Genomic DNA, 17,174 nt, shown 5'->3' on the forward strand with positions numbered 1-17,174 from the left:
AGGAAAGACAAGAGGAGCACATGACCAACACAAATTAAGACACAGCAATGTAAATAAGCACAGGACAAACAGGCAATAAATAAACACTGACAGGACAGACAGGACTGCCAGGTCAGGACCATGACAATCACGTGCTTCTCTTGAAATTAGTTTGTGAAACTTTACTTAACGGAATGAACATGGGCAGTAATGAGTGTTGAAAATAAAAAATGTAAAAACAAATTTATGTTAAAAAAAATCACTGGGAAACACCCATACACTCCCATTCACACACATAGACTATGGCCAATTTAGCTTATGGGGGTAGCCAGAGCACCCAGAGGCACCATGACTTTATATGCCATACTGTACATTATTTCTGTTAAGTAACAAGAATTTATTCCAAGCAAAGACAGACCTCACTGTCCTAATTAAAAAATAGAAATCAAGGCATGATCGTATCTTATTTTGGTAAATTAAGTGTAATCTAGGGGATTTTGCCTTTTATATAAGCCACTTCTAATGCCAAATAATCAACTAGAAGTCAAGTTATTATATGTTCTTCCTAAAACTTGTATAGACGACAGGACTTTTGCCAGGCAGTGTATATTTTTGATTACGTTTTATTTCTTTTTTTTTTTTTATTGCTCCTTCGTGTAATTACTCAGCATGTAAAACATGTCAACAACATAAATACAATAATACCAAAGAAGTTTCTCAGGGATAAAGTGTCATTTCATATTTTTCTGATGTTTGTTCATGCTTATTTTCTGCTATATCTATCACACCACATCCAAGAGCACCAAAACAACATTGTTAAATATTTAGTCCATGTAACAAAACAGTCACACATACACACGAGTGCGCACTTACTCCACTCATTTCTGCAACCACTTAAATCTTGGGCACTCTGGAATCTGAAAACATCTGTTACTTTTTCTTGTGACCTTTTTTCACTTTGTCAGACTTTAGATGTGTGTGTTGCAAAAGCATTTTAAAGCTAATTCTGGACTGTGTTTGCGCACGCTAAAATTCACAGTCGTTCATGTGAAATTAAATCACAGAAGCACGCAAAAGTGCACCCCCACAACAGACAAAGAAGTGTGTACTAGTCACCGATGGGAGCTTAATAAAGGTTTAATGCTATATTATTCAAAGAGTGGGCAGAGACATTTCAATCAACTCGGTGGACACGCTTATTATCGCAGTATTCCAGGCACAGATGTGTGAAAGTGTGTGTCATAATTACTAATGTAGCTATTCTTGGATTCTCTAGTGTGTGTGTGTGTTTGTGTGTGTGTGTGTGTGTGTGTGTGTGTGTGTGTGTGTGTGTGTGAGTCACCAAGCTCTTTCAGCTCTTTTTATTTAGCAAGTCTGCATTAGCTACACTTGTGTCAGCCCAGTGTGTGTCACTAATTGTGTTGAGTATAAGTGTCGTCTTAAAGGGATAGTACAGCCAAAAATAAAGATTGTGTCATCACTCACTCTCCAGATGACAGTTATTTCATTTTTAGCTGAACTTGTGCTTGTTGGGTCAGTGCAGAAAGCTGTCACACTTATACGTGTCACATTAAGTTCTGTGGTCTGAGGTTTGACTGAAAACTTTTCTTGCGTGTGTGTGTGTGTGTGTGTGTGTGTGTGTGTGTGTGTGTGTGTGTGTGTGTGTGTGTGTGTGTGTTTTCAGGTCTTGAAGACTCTGATTATGACCCTAATATGCTCAGTGACCCCCAGTGGCCATGTGGAAAACATAAAAGAGTGCTCATCTTTGCCTCATACATGGTAAGGTGGAGGAATATAATATAATATAATATAATATAATATAATATAATATAATATAATATAATATAATATAATATAATATAATATAATATAATATAATATAATATAATAAATGAAATAGTAATATTATACATTACTATTACTTTCGAAAAATGTTTTAGGTCCATGTGGAAAGAATTACAGCAAATATTATATTTATTTTGTGAAAATAATATTAATAATATAGTTTGTTATTATTATTATACTTTATGGAATATTTTTATATTATTATTATTATTATTATTATCATCATATTTTTTGTTTTATTAAAGTAGTGTTTGTTATATAACAAACACACATACACATTACATGCATGAGGATCATTTATTTTGTTAATTCAGATATACTTGAATGTTATATTTTAAATACCATACACTGTTATTGGACGTTTATAATATTTTTTATCAGTTTAGCATATTATTAATTACATTAAAATAGCAATCACTGAAATGCAGCCGTTTATTTTATTTTTTTATGTAGAAATTAAATATGACAATCGTTCTTCATTTCTAAAATATGATTGTTTTGTTATTTATATATGACATTGTGGTATTTTGTTTTTTAGCATTATGTTTTCCAATATGAATATTATTTCACCAGATAGCTTGATAAGCTCTTTTTGAAAAGAATTCTTTAATTTAGACAGATTTGAGAATATTCTGGGTGTAAATCATGCATAAAATATAATCATATATAAATACAATAAAGCAATAAATTAAAAATGGAATTTACAGTGCTTTATAGTTTTCTGAGAAGCCAAACAGTATTCAGGTACAGAAATGTAATAATCATATGTAAAAACACTGCATAATCTTCATTGTAAATAGTTAAATAAAATAAATATTTATTAAAATTACAAAAGGTGCAGTTTTTTGTGCCCAAATGCAAAGTCACAGGTATTATTATTAAAAGATGAGAAACTTTTATCATGGCTAAATCTTATGTTTTTGAAATTATGGCTCTTGCTCATAGTCCCAACATATAAACTCAATATTGCATGTACTGCGCGATGTGACTACTGCAAACATGCGCATTGCGATATTAATGTTTAAACAATATATTGTGCAGCCCTAATATATATATATATATATATATATATATATATATATATATATATATATATATATATATATATATATATATATATATATATATTAGCCCCCCTGAATCATTAGCCCCCTGTTTATTTTTTCCCCCCAATTTCTGTTTAACGGACAGAAGATTTTTTTCAACACATTTCTAAACATAATAGTTTTAATAACTAATTTCTAATAACTTTATTTTGTCTTTGCCATGATGACAGTAATAATAATAATATTTGACTAGATATTTTCAAGACACTTCTATACAGCTTAAAGTGACATTTAAAGGCTTAACTAGCTTGATTTGATTAACTAGGCAGGTTAGGGGCATTAGGCACTTTTATTCTAGCTGAAAGAAAACAAATAACACTTTCTCCAGAACAAAAAAATATTATCAGACATGTGAAAATTCCCTTGCTCTGTTAAACATAATTTGGGAAATATTTAAAAAACAAAACAAAAATTCAAAGGGGGTTAATAATTCTGACTTCAACTGTTTATATATATACAGTCAAGTCCAAAATAATTAATTCCCCTAAGGTATGACTGTACATAATATTTAATGATCAAGATGAGATTAAGGGTTTTTTTGTACATTCTCAGAAACTATGGTACAAATAATTTTCAAAAACTTAGGAACAATTTTGTACCTTTGTAAAAGTTGTACCTTATATGGTAAATAAAATACCTCCTACTGTTCTCTACCTTTTATGATACAATTGAAATAAAAGTACACAATTGTTCTAATATAAAAGATACAAAAGTGTCGAACAACTGTCTTTTTTACAATATCTATGAAAATAAATATTACTTAAAAGGCAAAGTGATTTTATGAATAATTTTCATATTAAAACATGAATCATCATATACAGTTGAAGTCAGAATTATTAGCCCCCTTCGATTTTTATATATTTTATATATTCGATTTAAATATTTTCCAAATGATGTTTAACAGAGCAAGGGAATTTTCACAGTATGTCTGATAATATTTTTTCTTCTGGAGAAAGTCTTATTTGTTTTATTTTGGCTAGAATAAAAGCAGTTTTTAATTTTTTATTAACCATTTTAGGGACGAAATTACTAGCCCCTTTAAGCTATATATTTTTTTCAATAATCTACAGAACAAACCACTGTTATACAATAACTTGCCTAATTCCCCTAACCTGCCTAGTTAACTTATTTAACCTAGTTAAGCCTTTAAATTTCACTTTAAGCTGTATAGAAGTGTCTTGAAAAAATATCTAGTAAAATATTATTTACAGTCATCATGGTAAAGATAAAATAAATCAGTTATTAGAAATGAGTTATTTAAACTATTATGATTAGAAATGTGTTGAAAAAAAATCTTCTCTCCATTAAACAGAAATTAGGGAAAAAAATAAACAAGCGGTCTAATAATTTAAGAGGGCTAATAATTCTGACTTCAACTGTATATGTTTAAAGAAACTCATAAATATTCATTATTAAGTTTTATAATGCAAAACAACTGGTAAAACAAAAAACGTTATGGTACAAAGTGTTTTGTCACTGTAGTGGTACCTTCATGGATCAGATTTGTTCTTTTGAAGAAGGTACAATATTGTATCTGCAGGTTTTAAAACACAAAGGTACATTATTGTTTCCCATGGTACAAATCATGTCTTTAAAGGTAGAAACTGCAGTGGAACAAATTTGTTTCTTTGCCTTAAGGTACAATTCTGTTCCATAAAAAGGTGCTGCCCCAGTGACAATGATTTGTACCTTCTTTGGTACAATATTGTACTATTTTTTTTCAGAGTGTATATTTATACATTTATCCCCCATTTTCATCTTGACTTGTATTTAAAAGTTTTCTGTGAATCTTGCATTATAATCAGCAGCTCAGCCAATTAGCTTTTCACAGTGTGTTTAGATGTTTAATGCAGCAAATTCTGACTTGTTTCTTGTGTCAGAACATAAGTTTGCTCTGAATATGTATTTGCATATGAGTATGTATATGACTCTGATAGCAGCATGTCTGACCTACAGACACAGATAAACACACTCTACCCTACTGACTTCATCGCTGACCACTGGATAATACCGATGACACACATGTGCACTCTAATTCATTCAAATCTCTTTTCATTGCTGCATATCTGACTAATGTAAATTCTCAGTATTTACGGCCTCTCTCTCTCATTCTCTCTCTCTTTATCTCTGGCTGTGGTTCGCTCACAGACGACAGTAATAGAGTACGTCAAACCATCAGATCTGAAGAAAGACATGAATGAAACTTTTAAGGAAAAATTTCCCCACATCAAGCTCACGCTGAGCAAAATCAGAAGGTATACACACACTCACTCACATATAAACTTAGTTATTGATCGAACATTAATGCGTAGTGTTTCATTTCCTTTATTGCGAATTTCTGGCCTGACATGAATAAAAATAACAATTATAAAAAAGAATAGGATTTAGCAGATTTTTTTTCTTCATTTAGAAGTTTTTTTAGGGGGGGTGGGGGCCGGGGGGATCTGTAAGCAAAATTGTAAAAAAAATAAAAATAAAAAGGGGAAAAACTTCTGTTCTTACACTGTAAAAAGTGGAAACTACATGAATGAATTAATTTCCACTTAAGTTATTATGGTTTTCAGTGATAAATAAGTTGGAAAAGCGTCATCTTCTTTCTTTTAGGTGTAAAAAGTTGTAGTAATTTTTTTTTTAAGTTGATCTAATGAGGCTTTTTTCCAGTGTAGTGCATTTCCTAAAATTTGGACCTTAATCAGAAAATGATGTGCATTTAAAGGTCACTGAGTTAAACTTACAATAGTGCACAAATATGATGTTTTGTTCATGTCTTTGTCATCTCCTTATTATTTTCACTCCCTCACTTTATCAGTTTGAAGAGAGAAATCCGTTTGGTGGGAGAGGAGTCCTGTCTGCAGCCGGTCACCATAGCCATGGCGTTTGTGTACTTTGAGAAGCTGGTCCTGCAGGGACGTCTGAACAAGCAGAACAGGAAGCTGGTGGCGGCCGCGTGCCTGCTGCTCGCTGCCAAGATCAGCAGCGACCTGAAAAAACAAGAGGTCAAACAGCTGATCGACGTGAGTCTTTACAGTCTGCACACATGCAGTTGAAGCCAAAATGATCATCCTGTGAAATTTTGCAAGGATATTTTCACAGTATTTTCTGTTTTACCTGTAAAAAAGTTTTTTTTTTATCTAGAATTTTGAAGCAATATTTAAAAACTGGGCGAGGCAGTGGCGCAGTAGGTAGTGCTGTCGCCTCACAGCAAGAAGGTCACTGGATTGCTGGTTCGAACCTCGGCTCAGTTGACGTTTCTGTGTGGAGTTTGCATGTTCTCCCTGCCTTCGTGTGGATTTCCTCCGGGTGCTCTGGTTTCCCCCACAGTCCAAAGACATGTGGTACAGGTGAATTGAGTAGGCTAAATTGTCCATAGTGTATGAGTGTGTGTGTGAATGTGTGTGTGTGGTTGGTTCCCAGAGATGGGTTGCGGCTGGAAGGGCATCCGCTGCATAAAAACTTTCTGGATAAGTTGGCGGTTTATTCCACTGTGGCGACCCCGGATTAATAAAGGGACTAATCCGTCAAGAAAATGAATGAATGAATTTAAAAACTGGAAAGATCAATATTATTTGCCCCTTAAGAATTTTTATTTTTTTTTTATTTTTTTTTATTGTCTACTGAATAAACCACTGTTGTCCAATGACTTGCCTTGTTAAACAAATTAACTTGTATAAGGCTTTAAATTGCACTTTAAACTGAATACCAATATCTCAAAATAACTAGTAAAATAGTTTGTCCTGTCATCATGGCAAAGACAAAAGAGCTGAGAAATTTGTCATTAAAACTATTCATTCATTTATTTTCTTGTCAGCTTAGGCCCTTTATTAATCTGGGGTCTCCACAGCAGAATAAACCGCCAACGTATCCAGCAAGTTTTTACACATTAACCCATCTCTGGGAAACATCCACACACACATTCACACACTACGGACAATTTAACCTACCCAATTCACCTGTACCAAATGTCTTTTGACTGTGGGGGAAACTGGAGCACCCAAAGGAAACCCACACGAAGGCAGGGAGAACATGCAAACTCCACACAGAAACACCAACTTAGCCGAGGTTCGAACCAGCGACCTTCTTGCTGTGAGGCAAACATGCTACCCACTGCGCCACTGCCTCGCCCATCATTAAAACTAATCTTTAAAATGTGTTGGAAAAGTATTCTTCTTTCTATTAAACAGCACTTGAAATTAATTGAAAAAGATTTGTAATTTTACAGGAGGGCCAATCATTTAGTCTTCAACTGTGTTTTGTTTTTTGTTTGTTTGTTTTTTCAAAAGTTTGAGTGAGTATATTTTTTTCTAACATTTTTGGAATTTTGAGATCAGCAAGGCTGAATTTATTTGACAGTAAAACTTAAAAATGATTACTAATATTATCATTATATGATGTGATTTGTTCCTTGGCTGGTAAAGCTGAGTGTTTATCATTCCTCCAGACTCATTTCTTCAGTCTTACAAGTCACATGAGGCTCCAGAAATCCCGAATCATGTGTTAAAATGTAAACAATCATGTGATAAAGAGACATACTGCTGATAAAGTAAAATAAATACTTTAAAATTCTGTATTGGCTGCTAATTTAAAATCATAATAACAATTTTCTGGAAAAAGGAGTCACACCTGACTGCTGAGAGAAAAAGCAATGAAGTTATTCTCATGTGTATATATGTCCCTTGGGTGTGTACAGCAAGTCAACTTTTTATATAAAATAAACTACTAGCAGCTCTAAATGAAAGTTTTTTAACAACATTTAATAACATTAAGTTTAAAAGTATGTCTTTGTCATGATGTAAGTACATCATGTTTTACTAGTTATTTTAAGCTACAAGTGTTCAGCTTAAAGTGCAATTTAAAGGGCTAGATTGTGGCAATTAGGCCATTTAAATGAACTTGGTAGATTTGGTTTAAAAAAAAAAAGATTGGGTATCAAATTCCATAACACTCTCACCAGTGCTTACTCCTTATTTGCGTCTAATACCCTAGTTTGTCACGAGGGTGCATGAATGAAATGTTCATGAGTTAAAGTGAAACTGCCGAACTGCAGTTAAAGTCACCCAAAATTACAGGAAACTCTTACATGAAAGCACTTCACGTAAACACTTTAATTATATTGATGTATGTTAAGGCAAATAACTAGACTACAGATGTTCATGTAAGCGTAGTCAGTAGTGTCGTCGAAGTAAGAGAAAGATCCAGAAGGGCATCCTGCTGATTTGATTGAGAAGGGCACTTTTTTGTCAGACCGCTTAGCAGTCAGGTATACATCCGTACTAAACTATCAAGGTGAAAGTCATCATAGCTTGCGTAGAATAGACCGAGCTCCCAACCCAACTTTGAGAATAGATTATCGCCCTATAAGAGTCTCATGATATAATATAATATAATATAATATAATATAATATAATATAATATAATATAATATAATATAATATAATATAATATAATATAATATAATATAATATAATATAATATAATATATAATTAATCAAATATAATCAAATATAATATAATTAAATAGAATCAAATATAATATAATATAATATAGCATAATATAATCAAATATATAATATAAATAATCAAATATAATCAAATATAATATAGCATAATATAATCAAATATATAGTATAATTAATCAAATATAATCAAATATAATATAATTAAATATAATCAAATATAATATAATATAATATAATATAATCAAATATATAATATAATTAATCAAATATAATCAAATATAATATAGCATAATATAATCAAATATATAGTATAATTAATCAAATATAATCAAATATAATATAATTAAATATAATCAAATATAATATAATATAATATAATATAATCAAATATATAATATAATTAATCAAATATAATCAAATATAATATAGCATAATATAATCAAATATATACTATAATTAATCAAATATAATCAAATATAATATAAATAAATATAATATAATATAATATAGCATAATATAATCACATATAAAATATAATTAATCAAATATAATCAAATATAATATAATGAAATAGAATCAAATATAATATAATATAATATAATATAATATAATATAATATAATATAATATAGCATAATATAATCAAATATATAATATAATTATTCAAATATAATCAAATATAATATAGCATAATATAATCAAATATATAGTATAATTAATCAAATATAATCAAATATAATATAATTAAATATAATATAATTAAATATAATCAAATATAATATAATATAATATAATATAATATAATATAATATAATATAATATAATATATAATTAATCAAATATAATCAAATATAATATAATTAAATAGAATCAAATATAATATAATATAATATAGCATAATATAATCAAATATATAATATAAATAATCAAATATAATCAAATATAATATAGCATAATATAATCAAATATATAGTATAATTAATCAAATATAATCAAATATAATATAATTAAATATAATCAAATATAATATAATATAATATAATATAATCAAATATATAATATAATTAATCAAATATAATCAAATATAATATAGCATAATATAATCAAATATATACTATAATTAATCAAATATAATCAAATATAATATAAATAAATATAATATAATATAATATAGCATAATATAATCACATATAAAATATAATTAATCAAATATAATCAAATATAATATAATGAAATAGAATCAAATATAATATAATATAATATAATATAATATAATATAGCATAATATAATCAAATATATAATATAATTATTCAAATATAATCAAATATAATATAGCATAATATAATCAAATATATAGTATAATTAATCAAATATAATCAAATTAAATATAATATAATTAAATATAATCAAATATAATATAATATAATATAATATAATATAATATAATATAATATAATATAATATAATATAATATAATATAATATAATATAATATAATATAAAAATAAGACTACAAATTTTACAGTGCTAATTCCAGAAATGATCAGATGTGCTTCAACATTAGGCACGTTCAAATCAAGACTTAGGGTGCTTTCAGCACTTTTGATCCTCACCCGGGTTTGTTTGATGTCAAGGTATGGCACATTTAGCTAGTGTGCATGTGTCTTCTAAACCCATGAACCTTACCCAAGTCCACTTGTATCTGGGGCACACGTGAACGCTGGTCCAGTTCACTTCTGGTATAAATGCAATCAAACCACCAACAGAACAGCAAACTATCACTTTTATAGCGTTCATTCGTGTGTGTGTGTGTGTGTGTGTGTGTGTGTGTGTGTGTGTGTGTGTGTGTGTGTGTGTGTGTGTGTGTGTGTGTGTGTGTGTGTGTGTGTGTGTGTGTGTGTGTGTTTGTGTGTGTGTGTGTGTGTGTGTGTGTGTATGTGTGTGTGTGTGTCTGTCTGTGTGTGTCTGTCTGTGTGTGTCTGTGTACAATGTACCGTTCCTTGGAGACAAGCGGGACTCAGCCAGGGCATGTATGTCCAAACTGTATGTCCAAAACCAAAAGAATCAATAAAAGAAGAACAACCGCGATGTGCGTACATCTTTCCATTTTGGCTTTCATGTCCGTCACACAACAGCAGCTCGATGACGCAAGCGTACAGGGGTTCAGAAGAAAAAAACACGGTGTGAACACAAACCAAACGAGGACCATCGAATTTGGATACGGTCCAGGCAATTAAACCAAGTGTAAAGGCATCGTTTAAAACACATCTTCTTAGCTGTGCCGTTTCCGAATAAGCACTGTGCTACGTCTGACAGATCGCACTGTTATGCCTTTCTTTTCTTTTTCATTCTTTTGTAACCTGTTTTGACACATTTTAATTCTTTTTTTTAATAATTTTCATTCTTTAATTTCTTATACTTGTTTTTTTTTTATTCCTGGTTATGTAAAGCACTTTGAATTACCATTGTGTTTGAAAAGTGCTATGAATAAACTTGTCTTGCCTAATCATTTTGTACACATCTGTTTGTTTTATCTCTACCCTTTAGAAACTGGAGGAGAGATTTCGGATCAGCCGTCGGGAACTGATTGCTTTTGAGTTCACCATTTTGGTCGCGCTGGAAATGGCACTTTATCTTCCGGAGAGTAAAGTCATGCCTCACTACCGCCAACTGGTACAGCAGACCTGAGATCTGTGTGGAGGATTTAAGTATTAACATCAGACCAGATGTGGAAAGCAGCCTGAAGCACGGGACTTTGCGTTCCCGCCATTGCAGTTTCAGGTATCAGAGCGAATGCACATCGACACGCAGCTTTAAGGAAGATCCAACACACCAAATGATGCTTGTTATAGAAATGGACCCAGCGGCATTCGTTTTCATGGCTGCCTGTTTTTATTGTGACCACCATGGGAATAGTGCTGAGGAAAAACAGCATGGATCTTCTTTTATTAAAACCAGAGGGTGTTTAACTCTCAAGCGACAAGGGAAAAGTTGAACTCCTGCTACTTCACATGCATGCGTTGAACATTCCGTGTCTATTTACCAAAAATAACTTTTTTTTTATTTAATGTAGACCTCTACTTTTGTACAGAACAACCTACCATTCACTGTAACACTAAAGCACTTTGATTGAAACTATACATGTTTTGTATCTAAACCTTATGCAATAATAATAGTTATTAGCACAGATTATGTAATATATATATATATATATCTATATGCACTTACTTTACAGTAGCGTTCTCTGAGTGACTGAATCTACCTTAGTATTTAAACCCAATATGTTTGTTGTTTTTGATGGGACTTCATTCTACTGTGAAAAGCGCTCTATGCTAGAGCTGATTTCAAAAGAAGCACGTTTTCAGTGCTGTTGTGCTTAATCTTTTATTTATATAGGATTTTTAAAAACCCTCTTTTTTAAGTTTCACAGAACAGATAAGAACATTTTCATTTTTAGGTGAATTATTATTTTAATTATTATAGATACATGTTATTATTCAGGTGTTTTTTTATTATTATTATTAGTTGTAGTTTTGTCCCACAAAAATGCATTACATTTGATCAAAAGTGACAGTGAAGGCATTCATGATGTCTTAAATAAACTAATAAATAAATGCTACTGTGACAAGACTTTTTGAGAGCTCTATTTTCACAATCTAGGCGCAAAGTCTAGCATTAAGGCATTAATAAAGCATTATGGGCATGTCCGAATCCACTTTTGCTATTTTAAGGATGGAAAAATCCGCTCCGCCTTCTGCACATGATCTAACAGTGTTGGGCTTATTCTCTTAATGAATTATGGGTGTGTTTTGAGCATAAGGTGCATTAAACCAATCAGATCCAACCTCCATTTGGCCTCTTTACTTTCTCTTTACTTGTTTTCTTTACTTTACTCCTTTACTTTCGTGGATAAGGAAACAGTGTTGTACGCACTCCACTGAAGACATTCATTAGCCTACATATTTAATTTTGTTTGTTAAGCACAAATTATTGAATATAAAATGAATTACATTTATTTCAAAACTATTTCTAAATTCATTTCTGATTTCCAGTAAATTAATAAATGAACAATAATAAAGTGTGGTCAAACAACTGAGTTATATTCAAACACATGTCCTGTTCTTATGCCCCATATGGTCCAAAACCTGACAGGTGGGCAAATCTAAACTTGTTTTTGTTAAAACAAACTTAAATATGCATATATTAAAAATACTACTAATAAAAGCATTATACAAAAGCAAACTGTCATGAATAAACTGAAAAAAGCCCTCCAAGATGAAGAAGTCATCGAGCGTTTAAACACATAAGCGCATAACTGACGCGCTCTGCGTTCGACTTTAGACCTGCTTTCAGTTGGTCAACAGTGTGGTCTATTTCTGTTCCTCAAAATAGCAACATGCCAACAATGGTCCGTAACACACCTCCTTTCTAGACCGGCAGACCCATGAGTCCACAAAGTGGCACAAATGGATTTTCTATTTAAACAACGTAGCATAAAACATGAAAATGTGCGCTGGTCTTAAAATAGCAACAAATCGCACGAAACACTTCTTGCACCTTATTGCACCGGGTGTATGATAGGCCCCTCTATCTTTCAAAAGATATTAAATCAAATCACTTGTTATTTGCATTTTTATTCATCCAAAAATTAATAAAATTTTTATTTTGTTCCCACAAGAAATATTAAGCTTTACAACTGTTGTCAACATTCAAAGTAATTGTAAATTTTTAAGCAGCAAATCTTAATATTAGACTGATTTCTGAAAGATAATGTTACATTTAAGACTAAAGTTATGATGCTGAATAATTGGTTGTATTTCAATGGAAACATTTTACAACATTTGCTGTAATTTTGATCAAATAAGTGCATCATTAGTGAACAAATATCTTTATAATCTACTGTTTATTCATTAACTACCATGAAAAATACTGTGTCTAGTCTGAGATTTTCCTTGACAAGTTGTAACATATACATGTTGCGTACTGTATTATAAGATTTCTCAGAAACAAGAAATTTGTAAATGTTATTTGTTGAAATGTCAGTCAAAACTTGAAAAAGTTGTTTTCTTTTCTTCCAGCACCAATGATCTATGCAATTTTGTTTTCCATTAACTCACAAAGCATCCAGTTCTCAGTGTATACCCCCATTTGATTGCAGACTTGCTTTGTTAATACTGTTGTGTGTAACTGTGTGTGAAACTCTTATACAGGTCTGTAGCAGGGGTGGTTCGGGTGGTTCGAAAGACCCACCTTTCACTGATAAAGGTCCAGAATTTGTTCCATACATATGCCCATTTTGCCATACTAAATTAAAAAATAATAATAATAATAATAATTACTTGTGAAAATAACTCATCGAAGAAGGCCTTAAGATCAAGTGGAATCATGTGTTGTCTGTTGCTTCGGTGTGACTTCCCAAATACTGAATGAGGATAGGTGAATGTTCTGGCCAGTTTGTTATTTGCCCAATAAATGACATCAGACTAGTTTTTAAGTTAAAACTTCAACAGATTCCTATTTTTTTAATGATATATGATGTAATAACTTTTAAAAAAATGAGTTGTTTTCATGTTTCTTTAAATCTTGTGATGTGTGGTTGACCATGTGACAAGCTAATCCTGCAAAAATGTGCTCAAAATGTCAGCATTTATACCTCATAATTAAATAGAAAATGAGGCGTATAACAGCAAAAATGTCCACTTTTAAAAAAAAAAAAAAAAACAACCACCCCTTTCACCAGGCTGGCTACAGGCCTGTAATATTATATTTAGTTAACAGAGTTGTTAACTTCCAGAATGAACTGTCACCATTTATCCTCCACTTGTTCCAAACCTGTATGAGTTTCTTTCTTCAAATGTCTGAAGAGCTGATGGTCGCCTTTGACTGAAAAAATACTATGGAAGTCAATGGTGACAGTTCATTCTGGAAGTGACCCACTCATTGGTGTGTTGGTAATGTTGTCCACCAATGTCAATAGTATATTTTTATGACTGCATTCTTGAATTAAGGCATTATTTTCCAATAATATATTGCGAATATGTCAGAATTTGTGGTGAGACGTTTGCACTTTGAAGCAGTACATATGATATGGCCGCCATCTAGAGGACGCCATTTGCAATCACATGTTAACAGGAACGTGGTTAGAAAGTGGATTTTTGCTGTAACAAGCGTCCAAATCAGGAGACATTCCTAAACGCACCTTAATGTTTGTGTGTGTGTGCTTTCCTGTGATCTGGAGCTTGAGAATGAATATGACAGGTCGCCTGGTCCTAATGGATATAAGAAATCACTTTTACAAACGCCCAAACAAAGTGCCTAGAAATATTTGTAGCCTAATTAATATTTTGGAAAAGAAAATTCAAGAACTTGAAATAAAAGAAAACCAGTTATGCTTCATGTTATTTACTTTATTATTAACACTGTGGTTTTTTAAAACTGTGATGCCATCAAAAGGCAAAGCACAGTAACACCATTCACTGATTATTTTTAACCCTTTGTCAGGCAAAGAACCATACCGTATGGTCACTCATTGATTACTATATACAATCATAATGACTCTCTGTGCCATTAAAAATGGAACTTCTTGTAAAGACTAGGGGTTTAGGTAGCCCCGGTGTCCTGGCCAAATTCCCTCCATTGACCCTTACCCATCATGACCTCCAAATCATCCCCATCTACCGAATTGGCTGTATCACTGTCTCTTCACTCCATCTATAAGTGGTGTGTGGTGAGCGCCACAGTCCAGTGGCTGTCGTGGCATCATCCAAGAGGATGCTGCACACTGGTGGTGGTGTGGAGAGACCTCATATCCTGATTGCAAAGCGCTTTGGGTGTAGGGCCTTACACAATTAATGCGCTATATAAATACACACATTACATTACTACATATTTAGTTTTAAGTTTAAGTCAAAACATTCAGAGGTCTTCTAATAAGGAGTATCACTCCAGGTTTTTTAATGAGTATTTCAATGAGTGTCCTAAGTGTTAGATTGATTTTTAACACTCAATTTAATTCAAACTTAGCTAACTGAGCCAGATCCATATCTGTCACTGGGCAGAGAGCTGATTTTTACTCATAACTCAGTTTTAATAAAATATTACAGTTTTCAAATTGCATTTTTCATATAATCCACTCATAGTGATAATAATATTTCATCTTAGGAAATGTTTGCAACAGACTGGTTTAATATAAAGTGTTTTAGGGGCCTAAAAAATTATGACTTTTGTGTGGGAAAAACCTTCAAATCATTATTGTCTTCATGTATGTGACTTAAATGTAAATGTGTGAAAATGGTGACGTCCTGCATATATGTATTATGTGTTTAGTCAATAGACGTGCAGGTATTTGACAACCAAAACAACGAGGAACTTCCTTTACTAAGTGACTTTGACGTTTGCTGGCCTGACATGAATAATACATTGTTTTAGGCATTTTTGCGGACCTGGCAAACATTATTTCATCAATGTTGTTGCTCATGCACAAAATAAGAGAGGAAAAGAGCAAATGCTTCCACGTTTTTACATTATTGTAATTTAAGTATGCCATCAGTTCTTATTGCTTATATAAGTATTAATTGTGTCTTTATCTACAGTTCTGCTGCGGTTGTTAATTTCAATGGTCAGAAGTAAACGAATCCTCCAGACAATAGAAAACAGACTGCGTAAAATACATTTCCTCTGGTCTCCTTGCGTGGAGTTGAGCAGATTTAGCTAATCTTCCGTTATGAATTCTGATAGGAAGTCTGGGAAGGAGGCCAGAAGCAGATAAGGGGGTTACGGTTGTACTGAAGTGCTGCTGAAATCATGTAAGCTGAGGTAGAGGAATAACTTCCTCCTGTAAACCTTCCGTATGCTCGTCTTTTATGTGCTGACTGATTTCCTTTTCCCTCTCCTGTTATGTTCACAGGTGAGATTATAGTTTGTGTATGAAGAATTGTTTGTCTGTTATATGTTGAGCTATCACACACTTTCATAAATGTTTTATAAATTCATTGACAACCTGTGAAGTGAGTGATTTAATTGCATTTTTATTTCAGAAAGACCATCATTTTCTTTTTTTTTCTTTTCTTTTTTTTATTAATATACGAAAGTGAGAATATATAATCACAGTATGTTAACAAGAAATCGAAGAGACAAAAAGAGCAACAATTTTGGCAAAAGAAACAACAACAGATAACAAAAAAATAAAGAAACAAACAAAAAAAACAGGAGGGGTAAATACATTACAAGTTAAAGAAAGAGATTATATAATTTACAAAGTTCAGTTATTTTTAAAGCCTTTTTTGTAAATGAGTTAGACACTGTTTCAAAGTAATACTGCATTTCAGTAAGCAAAATATAAAAAAAAAGGTTTTTGGTTTGAAAATTTACATTTATGGATATAAAATTTTGTTAATAAGACAAGAAGATTAAGAAAATATGTTTTCTTTTTATGTAAAGCCCCCGTTCCATAATCAACAAAACCAAATAAAACATTCTCCCACAGCAAGGAAAATTCCGCATCAACATTCTCAATTATAAAAAGTGAGAAGTCTTTCCAAAGCAACCTAGAGTAATTGCATTGCCAAAATAAGTGAACCAGGGACTCAGGGTGCTGCCCACAAAATGAACAATTAATATTAAGATCTTTTTTATATCGTACTAAAAGAGTATTGACTGGGTATGTACGGTGAATAATTCTGAATGAAACTTCTTTTATCTTATTTGTAATTAAGTAGTTATTTGGGATGAGCCATATTTTTCTCCAATCAATATCCGAAACAAAAGAATTCCAATAAAAAGTAACATTT

At 31.6% G+C, this 17,174-nt stretch overlaps 1 protein-coding gene and 1 long non-coding RNA gene across 4 annotated transcripts in view; one reads left to right on the forward strand and one right to left on the reverse strand.

Moving 5' to 3' along the window:
- cables2b (Cdk5 and Abl enzyme substrate 2b) overlaps positions 1 to 12,595 on the forward strand; it is a 50,695-nt gene extending 38,100 nt beyond the window's left edge. For 2 of the 3 annotated variants that reach the window (XM_087306591.1, XM_087306593.1), the window contains 4 exons: positions 1,664 to 1,758; positions 5,079 to 5,185; positions 5,740 to 5,944; positions 10,933 to 12,595. In XM_087306591.1, the coding sequence (XP_087162717.1) occupies positions 1,664 to 1,758; positions 5,079 to 5,185; positions 5,740 to 5,944; positions 10,933 to 11,073 (548 nt within the window). In that variant the 3' untranslated portion in view covers positions 11,074 to 12,595. Of the gene's footprint in view, positions 1 to 1,663; positions 1,759 to 4,886; positions 5,040 to 5,078; positions 5,186 to 5,739; positions 5,945 to 10,932 lie in introns of those variants that run through there. The other variant, XM_087306592.1, reaches the window with a different exon arrangement.
- LOC147831221 (uncharacterized) overlaps positions 1 to 17,174 on the reverse strand; it is a 113,881-nt gene that overhangs the window by 17,731 nt on the left and 78,976 nt on the right. Inside the window, exon 3 of the long non-coding RNA XR_015523206.1 lies at positions 6,368 to 6,477. This is a non-coding gene — a long non-coding RNA (uncharacterized LOC147831221). The remainder of the gene's footprint in view (positions 1 to 6,367; positions 6,478 to 17,174) is intronic.

This window comes from Danio rerio, chromosome 23, assembly GCF_052040795.2.
Source record: "Danio rerio strain M-AB ecotype USA chromosome 23, GRCz13ab, whole genome shotgun sequence".
Classification (NCBI taxonomy): Eukaryota; Metazoa; Chordata; class Actinopteri; order Cypriniformes; family Danionidae; genus Danio; species Danio rerio.